The sequence below is a fragment of the Vigna umbellata genome, chromosome 1 (genome assembly GCF_029865625.1).
Source record: "Vigna umbellata cultivar VRB3 chromosome 1, Vumbellata_1.0, whole genome shotgun sequence".
NCBI lineage: Eukaryota > Viridiplantae > Streptophyta > Magnoliopsida > Fabales > Fabaceae > Vigna > Vigna umbellata.
Genome location: NC_142165.1, coordinates 81932684 through 81949787, shown reverse-complemented (window position 1 = coordinate 81949787; position 17104 = coordinate 81932684). Strand labels below are relative to the sequence as shown.

General features: G+C 32.2%; 1 protein-coding gene across 1 annotated transcript; it reads right to left on the bottom strand.

Moving 5' to 3' along the window:
• Window positions 1–9844: 9844 nt before the first annotated feature.
• Window positions 9845–12509, bottom strand: LOC124844975 (selenoprotein family protein). The gene is made up of 4 exons (XM_047321994.2): window positions 12271–12509; window positions 12021–12079; window positions 11052–11233; window positions 9845–10224 (listed from the first exon to the last, which is right to left on the bottom strand). Exons 1-4 carry the CDS (start codon window positions 12440–12442, stop codon window positions 10152–10154), a joined length of 486 nt encoding a protein of 161 aa, XP_047177950.2. The 5' UTR covers window positions 12443–12509; the 3' UTR covers window positions 9845–10151.
• Window positions 12510–17104: the final 4595 nt, after the last annotated feature.

Here is a 17104-nt window from a genome sequence, read left to right as displayed (position 1 = left end):
GTGTCACTTCACAAAGCAAAACCTTGTCTTTCTAGGATTCAACTATCTTTCATATAATTTTGACGTTTTCCATAAAAAATATATATCTGTGTAGAAAAAATATATCTTTGACTCCATCATTTCTTAAAAACATTTACTATACAATTATTATATTATCATAAAATACTAATTTATATGGTTGTACAGTGGAAATATAAAAGAAAAAAAGAAAAAAAAATTGGTATCAAGAAATCACCACTCTTCTCTTTATTCTCATTTTACAATTATTTTACTTTTTCTTCCTTGTACATCCTTAATTATGTATTATGATAAATCAGTAAATATATGTAATTAATGTGGAAAAAAGTGTTATGTAGAAAACAGCACAATGGTTTTCATAAATTTAAAATATCAATTTAATTCTATAATTTAAGTATGAAGTCAAAACTTCAAAACATTGACGAGGAGAGAAAGAGTGTTTAACGTGTAAACAAGAGCCAAGTATGCATTGAATTGGGTTCTAGAAACAATGAAAATAATAAAACAAAAATAAAGGTCAAAACAAAGATAATATAATAAATAGATGGTGGGAACAGGAAACTGAAATCGAGGTACAAAGAGGGAGTAGAAAAGAGTGTCTTTTCGTGTATGAATGTGATCCATTTCTTACGCCAAATTCGTTTCCTCCATGATTTTTCACTTCAATTTAATTAATGTTATTAATTTAATCATTGGATTAGATTATTTTTATTATCACATTATATCTTAATTTTTTTTTATGGATTTCTTTTTATTGTCTCACTTTCAAGATACTTTAATAATTTGTATTCTCAATTAAAGATTTTATAAACTCAATTTTAATTAATATTTTATTTGGTTATTGCTAAAAATTAATTTTTAAACTAGAAAAATAGTTTTTTGCTTCTAAATTTTGTATCATGTTGACAGAGATATCTCTCCAAGTTTAAGTTTTAAATTTATCACTTTGCACATAATTTATGCTAAGAAGATGATGTTTTATATTATTGTAAACTTTTTGAACATGCAATTCAATTGTAAAGATTTATTATAGGTAAAATATGCTGTACAGCGAAATAAAATATAGGTTAAGGTGAGATTTTTAGTGAATTTGATACTTGGTATGATTAGACATAAAGTTGAAGTTTATTTTTTATTTAAGAGGTTAAATTAAGGTACAAAACAAAAGTGTCCTTTGTTAATTATATTCTCCGGTTTCGGTTATTTGTTATTGTTAGGTATTTGGGCCAATGAAGACGTATTCTTTACGTTCATTTCGGCTGTATATTTAGTTTATAGTAAAAATACAAAAAGCTAGTTACGCAATGTCTTTTTAGAAAGCAAAATAAGAAACTTAAGCTTGAGATTTGCCTTTTGACCGTTCTTTTAAGAGAAGCAGTGTTTTTGCTTTTAAGCTTGTGTTTCTTTTGAAGTGGATCTGAGAAGAAGAGATGTGAAAGTGGTGTTTTGGAATTATTTGTGAAAAGTAAAGAGAAATGAGAGAATTGTAGAAATCTTAGATCACATATTAAACACTAATTTAAGATTTCACTCATGTAGAGACATCGTTTCAAATTAAATTTCACACAATAATTTATCACAATACATCATCATACAACTCACATCACACTAGTAAAAATAGCTTCCCTTACCTAAATAAATACTTCTAACTAAGAAAATGTTTCACATAGATTCTATCTCACACAAGTTGCACTACCTATACATAGAAAACTCGATCAATGATCAAAACCTAATAATTCTAACAAAAATAAAGATTCATCTTGAATCCTTAAACACCACATGAAATCCCAAAACACATTTTTTAAAAGACCAAAAAGATGAACTTACTCTATTTTAATATTTTGATGGGAGGATTGTGGACCACTTCGTCCTAAAATTACTAGTACTCTCTGATTGTCAAATAGATGAAAAAGGGCTTAGATGTTAGAGAGCAGGTGGATGGAGTTCTAGAAAAAATTTCTACAAAGATGATGAATTTTATAAAATGAAATTCAATTAATGCCAAATTTATTTATAGTTGAACTTTTTGTGAATAAAATAATTGAGTGTCATCATTAAAACCACTACTACTCTTAAACTATTTTCTAGGTCCTTATCACCAGAATGACAATATATTCATTCAAAGAAGGGAGGCCAATGACGAAGACCACATCTTTCCATATTTGAGCTGGAATTGGCAATGGATTGAGCAATCCATATGGTAGTGTTGTATCATGCTTGGTCTAGTGGCAAGTGGAAATATTTTCAAAAAATCTTTGATGTCTTTTTGCATACCATACTAGTAAAATTAAAATACAATTCTCTACAATGTTCTAGTGAAACTAGAGTGTCCACCCAACAATGCATTGTGAACTCCAACAAAATTTTATACACCAGATTATGTCCCTTAGATTATTGGTATAGGTTGATTGGTTATGCATTCGAGGATTAAGCTTTTTGAAAAAATAAGCAATAGGATGTTGTTAACTATAAATAACACCTATACCCACCCTAGAGGCATTTGTTCCTTCAATGGTTTTGAAAAATTTAGAAAGTTCTAATAGCATGCTTGAGCATGGAGAAGGCTTCATTGGTATAACATCGCCATAAGAATTTATCCTTTTCAAAAAAGTTAGTCAAGGGATAACATTTAGTTCATAAGATTTAATAAATTTTCTAAAATAACTTATTAGTCCAAGGACCCCTCTCAACTACTTAACGTTTTCCAATACTGGTCATTACAAGACTTCCTATACTTTGTGTTTATCCATTTCTACACCTTGCCTTGAACTTGTTGTCGCCTATATGAACATTTAGAAAAAAATTGCATGCAATTAGTGCTTTAGAAACAATTTAAGGATTACTTCCAGGTGTAGGATGTAACGCCCCTAATTCTAAGATGCCACAGGTTTACAAAAATCGAATATTTATAAACTTTCTTATAGCGTAGATACGTATTTTTTAAAAACCTTAACTTTTAAACACGCATAATTTATTCAAAACATAGTAGTTCAAAAAGTCTTGTCCAATTACATTATACCAAAAGTAATTAGAATGACTAAGGAAATAAAATAACTACAATTGCATTGTTTCAAAAGTCTATACTAAAAGAACTTTTTAAAGAAACTCAAATCTTTCACCGTCATCTCACGAATCTATCATGCCTCTAGTATATTTGCAATATCATCTGCTCACATATAACACATTATACGATCATCGCCGATAATATCATTCACAAACACAAAAACACAAACACGTATGGGGTAAGCTATCGACAAAACAATCATAAAAACAAGATATAAACATATTGATTATATCAACAATAATCAAACACCTCATACATAGTAGTAATAACAATAGGATTCTTAATCCTTTAACATAAAGAATTCAATCATAATGAATTACTTGATCCTCAAACTTTGATCCCCGATCCTTGATCTTTAACCCTTGATGTCATCACTAACATCTCACACATAGACCCTTAGTCTATCCACTCATTAGCACATATGCTAACTACTTACTATAACCTTTATATTAAAACCACAATCAAATAGCATAACCTAAAACATCTTCACCATGATCATCATCATAAATACACCACCATCATGATTATTCCAATCATGAATCACACTATGAGCATCATTGTATCATAAACACCATAGTGGAAAGAGTTTATCTCACTCTTGTGCCCTACCTCACTGACTTTAGCCGCTCCTACAACCCACCTATAACCTCCCCTACAAGACATATGTAGCCTTTCCTACATATCTGCTCGAGTAGTCCCGCAATCCAGCTAAGGAACATGTAATCCTGCCACACAAGGACAAGGAAAATATCCCTCCCTTTTCAACAACTAATGCCAAAGGAAGCATCTATCTGCAGATAGAACCAAGATTTACTAAGTACAACAACTAGACTTATCCTCCACTATCATGCTCGTCAACCACATACTCAGGTACACCCCAACACTCACTCATGCTCCAACCTCAACCACAAGTCAAACTTGACCCTAAACATAACCATTAATCCCATTATCTGATTATCATCACGTTGAACAACTTCTCAAGCTTGGTCCACGTCCATTCTTCATCAAAATGTACTTTTCCAATAAAAATACACTCGGGTAATTGATTATCATAAGTGATAATCTATTATTCTCGAGAAGATTCATGTTTACACAAAATACACTATGATAATCGATTATCACTTAAGATAATATATTATCTTAGTGAAAAATTCTCAGATTCGTCACACATGAGAGGATAATCGATTATCATCCCAGATAATTGATTATTCTCAAGACAAAACACACAACCAACACGTAGACAATCAATTATAATTAGTGATAATTGATTATTGTCGAATCAAAACACATCCTAGACAAAATTCAAGTTTGCAAACATACATGCAACAACCGTAAAGCATGAGAAAACATACCCAATACATCATGCATGCATTCAAACCTCACATACTCTTGTGAACATACCCTAATGCATACATTACATCACTTAAATCATCCAAATCCAATCATTGATTTGTTATACTTCACTAAAACCTAAATATATTGTATATGATTATCACCTCACCCTTACAACATATATTTGCAAGCAAACCCCCAAACATCATAACTTTGTTCTCCCTTAGCATCAAACCCTCTATTGGGATAAGCCAACAAAACATACATAATACATTCATAGGGAAAACTCGTCACAAATATTACCAAAAACCTATCTCCATGCACACATAAATCGTTGCCCCACGATAGCAACAAATATTCATAATCATAAACATATACACATATATTAAACAAGGATTACCAAATCAAGATAATATAAAATATATAACATTAAACAAACAAGCAAATAAAGGTAAGTTTCCCCATATCTTGGCCAATACTAGGGTTTTATCTAAACTCCAAAAACACCACAAATTCTCCCTTGTATTAAGTTTTTTGCAGTTTTCCCTCTTTTCGCCTAGAAAATGTCTCTTCTCTCCCTTATCTCTCTAAATTTCATTTTTTTAGAATTAGGGTAATTATATGCAGACCCATTTTACTCTTCTCCTTTTTTTCTCCTTCTATTTTATGTCTATCTTCTTGATTAAAATAAAATCTTCTCACTTAATTTATAAAACCACATTTTTTCTCATATTTTATCTCAACTATTTTTTAAAATATATCAACAACTAGCTCTTCCAAAAACATTCACATAATCTTTTATCTTTTAGATTTTATTTTATTATTTTATTTTCTACACCCACTTATATTAATTTCTACTAATAAAGGTGAAAGACCTTTTTAGCCCTTGGGCCAAAATACAATTAAAATCTAAGTTTCTCTTAAACTATTCTCTCTAAGAATTAACCCACATCCATTCCTTCCTAAACAATACTCCTACCAAGAAATCAACACATCATATTAATAATGTCACACACACATACACACACACACACCAATCACTCAATATCAACATATCAATCATGTGTTGCATTTTATTAATAATAACATCAAAGAATTAACATAATTATGTTTTAACAAAGATATACACACACCACACCTTATTAGACATATAAACTCTTAAAAGAAACATACTCAACTCTTAACACAATTTTATTTCTAAGACTTTATTTTCTCGAGTCTTACATAGGAGTTGTTTTGTCGATGAACAACTATATACTAAGATATAATCAAATAAAACCAAGACAAATTTTATGAGCAATTTCTTAAAAGCATCATTCACGAGGCTTTGAAAAGTGTCAGGTGCATTACTAAGCCTAAGTGGCATGACTAGCAATTCATAGTGTCTTTTGTGGGTTCTAAAAACAATTTTATTCCTATCTTTTGTAGTAACAAGGATTTGGTGGTATCCAAATTTTAGATCTATCTTAGAAGAATTAAAGCCATATAATTCATCAATGTGTTCATAAACTATTGTAATTGGAAAGCTATATTTGACGGTGACAAAATTTAGGGCCCTATAATCTACACAAAATTTCCATGTATCATCTTTATTTCTTTCCAATATAATTGGAGAAGAAAATGGACTAGTACTTCGTGTTATAATGCATGCAGCCAACATCTCTTGCACCATAGTTTCTATTTGTTGTTTTGTACTGTGAGGATATCTATATCTCCACACTGTAATTGGTTTTACATCCTTAATTAAAGGAATTTCATGGTTATGAGATTGTGAAGGAGGTAAATATGTAGGCACATCAAAGATTTCTATAATTATGTAGTAACATGACTAATTTTGGTTCCACATCCTTAGGTAATTCAAGACTTATGTTGCTTGAATTGCAAATTAAAAATTTAAATTATAACATGGGCGTTATGCATACTTTTAAGTTGATTAAATTGAAAAGGAACAGACAATTGATATTGATCATTGTGTATAGTGACAAATTGATTTGTTTTTTTTGTAAGACTTCAAGGTAAGCTTGTTATAATATAAACTATGAGGCCCCAATGTAGCAAGTCATGTGTGTTGAGTACCAAGTTAGCACCATAAATTGGTAAAAGATATACAAAAGGGTTAAAGGAATGACCTTGGACCATGACGTCTAGATGTTTCACCAATTCTTCAATAATTAATGAATTACTATTTATAATCAAGACTTGAAAATTAGGACTAGGTTCTACTAGAAATTTCAAAGAGTTTGCAATCCTTTGCTACAAAAAGTCATTGAAACTACCACTATCAAGCAAGATGTGAACCACCATGCCATTAATTGTGCCTTGAAATTTCTTAGTTCTCAAGCCAAAGGAACCTTTTAATGCATTATACGACAAATGGTGATATTGATTTACCATATCCCTTATAATATCCATCTCTAATTGTTGCTGAAAAGTATCTTCATCATCCATTTATCACAAGTATTATTTATTTGGACACCAATGAGAAGGGATGAACTTCTCATCACAAGTGTAACAAAAACATTTCTCCTTCCAAAACTACATTTTCGCTAATGACACTTTTTTCCTATTTCCAAATTTTGAAAAATTGGAATTTCTAATGGGATTGTAAGAAAGGGAGGAAGGGTGATGAATTTTAGGGATTGTGATGAGGTTGGTTTGTGTTTAGGCTAGTGTTTTCGTTTTGGTTTTAGAAAGCATAAGTATTGTGAAATGACTTGTTTTTTGGAAGATATTCCTCCCCGTATAACTTGGTCAGGAAACACAATGAATTAATGTAGATTGATTTGTTACATCATGATGGATCTTTGGTTTAAGTCTACCAACATAATAACCAATTATAACATCATTAGTTGCAAGAGAGGTGAATTAAATATCATAGTCATGAACATATCCTACTTATGATAATTTGAATAAATATGATCTAATACGTGGACCAAATTCAAGTTCTACGATAAAACAAATAAAGAGAAAAGAGAAGCTAACTAGGAGACTAAGGTTAAGGATGACAAAAAATTTGTATTCGCGAGTAAAATTCGTGATATCCTTAATCGATATCCTTAATGGATACTCGTGGGTAAAGGGTACGAGTATGTAATTGCTTATTTACTTATAGGACGAGTACGGTATCATGGTATTGACCTATCACAACTCGCTCATAATTATTTTTTTATATTTTTTGTTGGATAATAAATATTAATGAGTTTTATTTTTAAAATCAAGAGATCAAAATAAAATTACTAATGAAAAAAGAATATTAATTATTGAAAAATTCTTCAAAATTTTACTTCATATACTTCTATTTTTCATTTAGGCCTATAAAATTGAAATTATTTTTAAAAAAGTTTTTGAAATTTATATATTGATACAACTCATTCAAATTTGCATTACATTAATATTTTAGTGAGTAATTTGATTTAAATTATACTTTGAAATTAATTTATTTAAAATTAATTTGAAGACGAATGAAATATTGTATTTTGCTTTTTTGTTTTCCATACACTAGAGAGTTCCTAATGAAGAAGCAATAACCTATGAATGATCTGCACATGTCAACACAAGTCGCTCAATCTGCATCACTGAAGCCAACTAAATATGTAGGAGTATCCCTCTTGAATTGAAGACCTTTCCTTGAAGACCTTTCCTTTAATGCTCTTAAATCCTTAACTCGAAAATTTGAATGAAGAACATGTTTGATTTGGGCCATTTAAGCACCAGAGTTCCCAATTAAAACATAGATTACCAATGTTGTAAATTCATCTCCATTGTGTTTGATAATTGATCCCATCAAGAACAGGAGTAATAGACACAGAGGAAAGCACATCACTAGAGTGGATGAAATCAAGAGTTGAAGGGTTGAGCGATGAATCATTTGAACTAGAATCAAAAGGATCATCTTTCTTTAGACTGGAGGTGGGTGTTGAAGACATGGGAGGACCACAGGCATAGCTCCAGGAGGGAACTCTAATACCATAAAACAAATAAAAACAAGAGAGGATATTCAAGGCATTGAAATAATGATTTGAGAATGAATTTTGTATATTGATTTCAGAAGAAAAAGAATACAATGTTATAAAATGTTTACATAAATAGATATGTACAGGAATTAGAATGGTCAGAGAACTATTGAGCTATATGGGTTTGGGCCACTGTTCTAATATAAGGCACGAAATGGTGTAGAGATCTATTGGTCATCTTTTAAACCAAGGGACTACCCCTTTTTCTATGTGAATTGTTGTAATCATAAGACGTTGAGCATCCGAAGTATTGTAATAATAAAAAGATTGCTTTGCCTTGAAGATCCAGTGGAGAACTTTACATTCGTCGAAGAAAAATCAGGTTTTACATTTTGCTCCTAAAAAGGTGGATGAGATGACATACTCCCACCGGAGTTAGTTCCCTCTGCATTTCGATGTAAATTCACTCCATTACCAATGTTCTGCTTCAGCACCGCAATTTCCAAAGTCTTGAAACAAGTATTATTCTCTTGTCTATCCGCTTCTAGCATCTCTAAAATCTTAAATGTGTTCACGGAAAGTTCCCTGAAACGTTTATTTTCCGCCATTTTGAAATGATGAAAGCACCAATTGCAACAAGATAATATAATGGGACATAGAACTAGTAATTACAGAAATTTTCCTTGTATATCCACCAAAACCGTTTGTTGAAAGCAAGGAATATTCAAACCTAATGAAACAGAATTTACAAAGAAAGGCAATACCGAGAATGACAGCCACCCAAGAAAGAAAGAAAATGACATTACACTTTTCATTTCCCCTTCACTCTTTCATGCTATTGCTACATATACTAACTTTTGGAGCACACAAAATCAACCAACTTGGAATTGGTTATTTTGAGTGGGTCCCAACAATTTCCCTCCGTCCTAGCCTCTGCAGCTATACTCGTGCCTTTAACCGTTCTAAGTGCGATGCTTTTAAACTAAATCTAATCCTTTGTTAACTTAAATGGATTTGGAAGAGAGTGATTGAATAGATTTGAGAGAATTTGAAGATAAATTTTTGTTGTTTATTTGAATAAATTTGGAGGTAAGTGAGAATGAATTTAGAAGCTTTTAAACCGAATCAATCTAACATCATCATCATGGGGGAAACTCCAACCAACATCCAAGGTTGCACTTTATAATGACAATAAAATAAAACTTAATAAACCCCAAGGTATACCCTTCAGTATCCTATCTATATTAAATTTGCTTCTATCTAGATTATTGTTATTCAGTTGCAGAATCTTTCATTAGGTAACAAGGTGAAGAATAATTCATCATTTACGTTATCTCTAAAATATGACACCCCAACATAAATTACTCTAATTTCTCAATCCACATGCAAACGCTATAAATAACAAACCACAATTAGTTCAAAAGTGTACACCTATTTCCCAAAAAACATGAATTAGAGGCTGGCTGAAACAATAGAGTAAAGTTACATGACAGTTCATACATATACTATTTTAAAAATGAATTACATTATCTATTCCCGCATTGTAACAGAAACGTGTTTGTCTTGTCCCAGTGAAATAATACAAAACTGCAGTTGATATGTCATTTTTACAGCTGCCACAAAATCTCGAAAGAGGAAATCGTCGTAGTGAAAATCCAGAATAATGAAAATTTGTACGTTATTGTAACAGGGCAGTTCTCAAAGTCACACTGTATATACTCCCCACTTTTTTTCTGTAAATGGGAATAACTCTAAGGACATGCCAAACAACGGAGTAAAGATTCTCAATCAGAAGCCAGACGCTTCACCTTCTCTCGCATGAACTGCACTATATGCTCACGCTTCCAATTATCAATCCTGTAACAGACAAAAATAAAAGACAATAAAAAACAAGCTAAATCTCATTTTCATTCAAAAGACAACAAAAAGATTACTTTAACTCCTAGAGAGTACACAAAAATAATTTTCAACGTCGCATTTTTGTAAAGAGACTCCGGCTGCATAATAGCTTTTGAATCACATTCAAGAAATATTTCAAATTCATTGTGGCTATTCTTGGTAATGCTGCATTTTTAGTGGAATCCATATAGCCATCAACAAAAAGTTTAATAAATTATTCCTTTTGGTAGACAAATCAAATAGTAATTTACTAGATTCTTTCATTTAAATGAAGAAATCAATTCCTTACAACTAAGATATACGCACCTCCAAAAGCTTAGTGTTACCCATCAAGTGCATAATGAGTATTGTCTAACCTAGACCTAGAAAACCTTGTAAGCAAATGTTGCAAATGCAATGCCTATTTATAGTTAACTGAAATTTAATTCGTAAAAATTCTACAATGTAAATCAAAATTATGTCTTTTCGTGTTTCTGATAGAAATACTATTGCCGGAGCTATTGGGGGTTCAAAGAAACATTATAGAGAAAACCATTAAAGAATGATTTAAATATCAATGGTTTTTTCATTGACAAGATTCACAATACAACATTATGACATTGTTTGGTCTATGCAGTTGACTTGGTACTGGGAAAGAACTTGGTTCAATAACAAACACTAAGCATTTTTTAGAAAATCATCAATGTAATAAAGACCCTATTATCAATTAGAAAATAAAACCAATGATAAACAGTTAACAAGATGCTAGCATGGTACTAATATGCAGATAATAAGTGAAATTTCACCTGATTGTTTCCCTTTGTTGACCCTCATCATCCAGCATAATCAGCTTTGGTGGAGAGTTAAAAACGTATTGAACTTTTACTGATGGAAATTGATCTTTTTCCTCTTCAATAAAGCTAACAACTTCAGGGTAGAAAACAAGTTTTCTCATGCAGACCTCCAGCAAAGCTCCAGAGTACGTAATCTAAAAGTTTAAATAATTAATGACAATGTCTACCTTTCACCTCTTTGTTGTGTGTGTTGGGGAGGGGGGAAAATTGTGGTGTTGAAATCACAAAATAATTGGAGCTGCTGAAAAGACAAGCTCGTGAAGCATTATGGTTTTTATTTTTGCAAATATAAAAATCTCCACATAATACCACCTTATTCTCAAGTTGTTACATGTTTTCTAGATGTTGTGAAGGAAATGACAAACGCAACGTTCAGATGCTTTCACTATTCTGACCTTTTGGTAATCATCGGTAAAACTTATCAATTACAAGTGCAAACACAAAATAAATCAAACACCAGGTCAGATCATGTCTGTGTAAAAAAAATATTTCTAGTTTTCATTTCCCCCTAATTACTAATAATTACAAAAAAGTTTCAGTATTATGTTTTTGTTTCTTATGTTCAAACAATCGGTTAAAAATCATTTTGCTATATTCAGTACTTCCCATAAAAACATTTAGAGACAGAAAAGAAAGTGGGTAAAAGGTGACTTCATTCTAAAGCATTAAAAATAAGAATGAAAACAGAAAAAAGGATTTATTCACACCAAACAGGTCCTTAATTTTTTCACTTTCACTTAACCTCAACAGACACAAATTTCTTTAGAAGATTGATGTAGTAATGGTAAGCTGCATATTTATATAATTTGCAACCAGGTTATTTTAGGTCTAAAAATTCATTTCAATCACAAGAAAAACTAGTAAATAATTGTCGAGATCACAAAGCAAGCGATCACGTTGTCCAACCAAAACGAATCATACCTTGGTAGTGGCATCATCGGAGTCTTCCGTGCAACACTTGAGACAATCCGATACCAACTCTGCAAGGGAATTTCAAGCTTAGAACTATTCTTGTGCTAACTCTGACAGAACCCTAACTAACCAATCTGCAACTCTAATCGCGCTTCACCGAGCAACATAATAACAATTAAATTGGAATATATAAAACAAAGAAAAATTGAATTTGAATAATAAGTGATTGATTGAGAGAGAGAGATCGGAATGTATTGACCTTCGTCTTTGACGTACTGGGAGAGAGTGTTACAGTCAGAGCACAAGGCAAGTCCAGTGAAACCAAGATTCTCGCATTCTCTCGAACTGAGTTGCTCCGATGACGCACGTAAACTCAACACCGACACCACCATAATGAGGGCAACGCCATAGCCACCCATCAAACCCTTCATCTCTTCCAATCGAACCGGTGACAGTAAGGGAGGTGAAAAGGCTTGGTTCTCTTACTTCAATTATCATGTTAGGGCCATTCTTTTGTTCACCCCATGTTTTCTTCCTGCACCCTCTATTTTCTTAAATACCAATTATACTCTTACTGAAATTAATAAAAATCCAATGTTTGTTGGATTGTTTTGGTTTGTGTCTCGGTGGAGGCAGCTAGGTGGCTTGGTGGTAGTGAGTGCCTATTGTTTGTGGTTCGTAGTTGGCTTAAGTGTGTGGGGTAAGAGGTTTTTACTATATATATTTGATGTGAGTAAGTTGTTTTGGATGTTTGAATTATAGTTTTAGATTGTGCTATTTGTAAAAGAAAATTGGATTACAAAATTTGAAATAAATAAATAAATAAATATTAATTTTATGTATTTTGAGTTGAATCCAAATTGCAAATTTACATTTTATATTAAACAATTCAAGTTCAAATGTGATTTACATTTAAATATTATATAATTTGAAATATAAATTTTTCTAAATTTATAAAGTATTAAATCTCATTTTATGTTATATATTGATAATCCATTATGACATTAGAAGTTATTGAGTTGGTTTGTAATAACTTTAAAAATATAGAGTATTAGAATAAAATATGTGATGAAATAGATAAAATGTCATAAATGAAAGAGTATAATATAATGAGGTATCTAGGGAATGAAGTGTTCGACCAATATCATGATAAGTGTTAATCTTTGTTTCTTGTGTCATCATTTGTCTATCCTTTCCCAGGCTAGATTGTGTTAGAATCATACAACGGAATAATTGTGTTTGGACAAAAACCAAGAGGAGAAAAATTGGTTTCTTTAATGAATTGTGTCTTTTAAAAATTTTCCTATTTTATTAAAGAGAGATTAACCAATAACCACACTTACAATAAGAGAATAAAGTTAAGGTTTAGAAAACATCTCTTCAAGACAAGAGATGTACAACACATTCCTTGAATCACACAAAGAATGAAAACACTTCCTTTAAAACACACAAAGGATGATCATTTTTTTTCTAGCAATAGAAACAACACTCAATCACTCAAAATTAAACTTAGTGAAAGTTCTCGTCCTATCCACCTTGTGTCTTACAAAGCTTCTTTTCACAAAACACAGAGTTTCTTTGACAGCAGCACTAAACCTCTAAATGAAAAGTTGTTTCTCAAATTAGGTTTAGGTAAAATATATAGATTCTTATTTTTGAAAATTAGGTCAAGTAACTTAAGAGTTTTGACGAAATTGTCACTAATAATCGATTAACACATAAATTATTCAAAAAACTTTTTTTCGAGGTGATAATCGATTACTATAAGGTGATAATCGATTATCACAAAGATTTTTATAAAGAAAATGTTTTATCTATGTTTTCTACCATGCCTATTATAGAAGGCAAGGCCCCTCTCCAAACTATTAAAGGAGCCTCAAACCTACGCTTGGATTGAAGAGTGTGAGACTATGTTCCAACAGTTAAATAGGGAAGTTGTTGCACTTCTTGTTCTCAACAGTCCTCAGCCAAACCAACCTTTGGGCACTATATCCATTCGTATCACACTCAACGATCAGCTTGATCCTCGTCATGGAGGCAAGAAGCAGTACTTGATACACTTCACAAGTCAAACTCTCCAGCTCACGGAAGAGCAGTACCAAACCACAAAGAAGTTGGTCCTAGCTTTGGTCTTCTCAGCTCGAAGGTTGAGACACTACTTTCGTAATCTCAATATTTGTATCCGCATAGATTATCACATAAGCAAACGTTATAGAAGCCACAACTAGCAGGATGCATGACGACTTAAAGGGTGGAACTCTCCGAGTTTGGACTTACATATTAAAAAAGAGGACCAATGAAGTTGCAATTCCTAGCAGATTTCCTCATCAACCTCCCAACCAAAGCAAAATAACTCACATGGTGGTCTTTGAGTGTTAATGGGTCTTCTAATAAGAAAAGCAGTGGTGCTAGCATTATTCTAGAAGGACCCAACGATTTCATTCTAGAATAAGTTATCTACTTTAACTTTAGTGTGTCAAACAACCAAGCAGAGTATGGGGCCTTCATTGTTAGGCTATAACTAGACCATGAGGTTAGAATGCAGAAGTTACGTTACTATAACGATTCCCACCCATCACAGGCCAAGTAAAAGGAAGTTATCAAACTAAGGAGCCCTGTTTACCAAAATATTTTCACATGGTGAAGAACCTTTTAGAATGGTTTGATGAGATTGAGTCTGATCATGTACCAAGATGATAACAACCCCTTCAAGCTAGGTTGGGCCAAACCTAGAAGAGATGTTGTGGTGAAGGTTCCTTAGGTGATATTGGTATAGACAATGATGGGCAAGGACCAAGAAAGCGAAAGCTATGGTTGGAAAAGGGAGAAAGGCTCACAGCTAAGTGGTGGTATTTTGGTGGTATGGTATTTGGAGGCTCATAAAGAGGTTATTCCAACTCTAAAGGAAGACTACTAATGGGACCTCATGGGATGCTCTAATCTTGTGATCTAAGTTGAGTATTATGGGTCAAAATGGGCAGCATAACATTACTCAAAAACAAATATGATTACATGAGAGAAGCACCTTTATTATAGGTTAAGGGTGTCTCCTAAAAACCAAAACTTTGCATGCCTTCTCTTCCAAGGCTCAATAGGCTGAGAAAGTGGCTCTCTAAGGAGTGGACAAGTGTCCACAAATCCTCTCCAATGAGGGAAGGACATGTGACCACTAACTAAGAAGAATCATCTCTATTCATAAAGTGTCATGTGGTCACTACTAAAGCCAAATAATCTCCAATGGAAGTATGACACATGACACATACATGACCCTCACAGAGTAAAACATAACATGCACATATGGGATTTAAGTACATGACCCTCACACAACTAAGCTACATATTACCAATTAAAAGTATATTCTCTCTTATTAATAAATACTTAGTATGTTCATATCACTAAATTTTCTCGAATCGTACACAAACCACTACACAACTAAATCAAAATCAAGCATAACAGTATCACATGCTTGAATGAACTAATGGATTGAATGACAACTCAATTTAATGTCAAATGTACTAGAATTTCTACACTTCACTAAATAGAATAATCACATGAGCAAGTAATGGATACCAACAACTAAAACTAAAAACACCAAATAGAGATTCAAGCACCCATGACCATTTTGTTGTTGAAAAATAAGCATATAGGTGAAATTTAATGCACTAAACATTAACCATGAACTAGTACTGAAATTCACAAATTCAGATAAGCACATTTACATCAAAACCTAGGCTTTGACACCAAATAATAAGTAATTGGTTCATATGTAGCTAGCAATATGAAAATTAAGAGAAAAATTCTTAAGAGGTGTGAAGATTTATATTAAATGAAAGAGGAATTTAATAGACATTACAGAATGGAAAGAGAAAAGGAACTCATGTCATTTCAAGACCCAAAGACATTAGCTCACGGATAGGGGAAAACGTGAGCTGGAACGAAAAGGATAAATGAAGAAAGGAGATAGTTGAATGTATAGATTGGATGGAGAACAAGAGGATAAATGAAGAAGAGAGATGATTGCATGCATATATTGGATGGAGAAAACAAAGGAAGCCAAGTCACTTGAGGATAATGCCAAGATGAATGATAAGTGTGTTGCCACTTGATCTGAACACCAAAGATAAGATTTTATTACAGACTTGTACTTTATTTCTCGCATAAAAATGTGTAAAAGATTTTTATTCTCAAAATGCAAATTGTCTCAATGAGAGGCAACCCCTTACTTATAGTGTAGGGTCAATTGACCTAAAACTTAATCCAAACTAAACAAAGTTAACTCATAATTATAAGACACTAAGTAAAGAAAGTACAAGTGTAAGCCTTCTAGAAGATAGGATAATTCGTTCCTATTCCAATCACTATGCTCCAATTCTGACAGAGACAAACACATGGATACTGATTTGGGCTTTATTGGACGCTAGGTTTTACAGTTAGGCGTCGTAGCATCGTCGCTGGGCCCCTGAAACCTTTGTTGGACACTTGTGGATACAATAGCCTGACTTGGAGTGCTCTGAACGCAAAATTCTCTCGTTGGGCGCCCTCCTTCCATTCTTTCTTCCTCTTTCTTCCATTCTTCCATACAATAGCCTGACTTGTGGAAACGACATTCTCTTTGTCCTTTCATCCCACCGTCATATAGATTCCAAAATATACAATCCAAAATTCAAATTTATATTCTGAATTATATTTTAGAATAGTATTTCTTTATTTCAGAATATACAAATCTGAAATATAAATTTTATATTTCAGATTGTATATTATAGAATATTTTTGGATTGTGAATTTCAAAACACATTAAAAGAAAAAAGTTAAATTTTAAAAAGAATAAAAGTTAAATTTTAAAGAATACGATGGTGCAGGAAGAAACTGCCAAGAGCCAATTGCTCACTCCATTGTTTACGCATGTCGCATAACTGCTCTACAAAAATTCTTTATCAACAGAGTGCTAGATAGTTATTTTTCTTGGATGAAAAAACTTTATAGTAATTCGAAGAAATGAGGAAATTCTCATTTTCCATAAAAAGCGTTTCGATAAGGAAAATAAAAAGCAGCAGAATCCCCCTCCAAAATTTTCCAACGGAGATACACAAAAA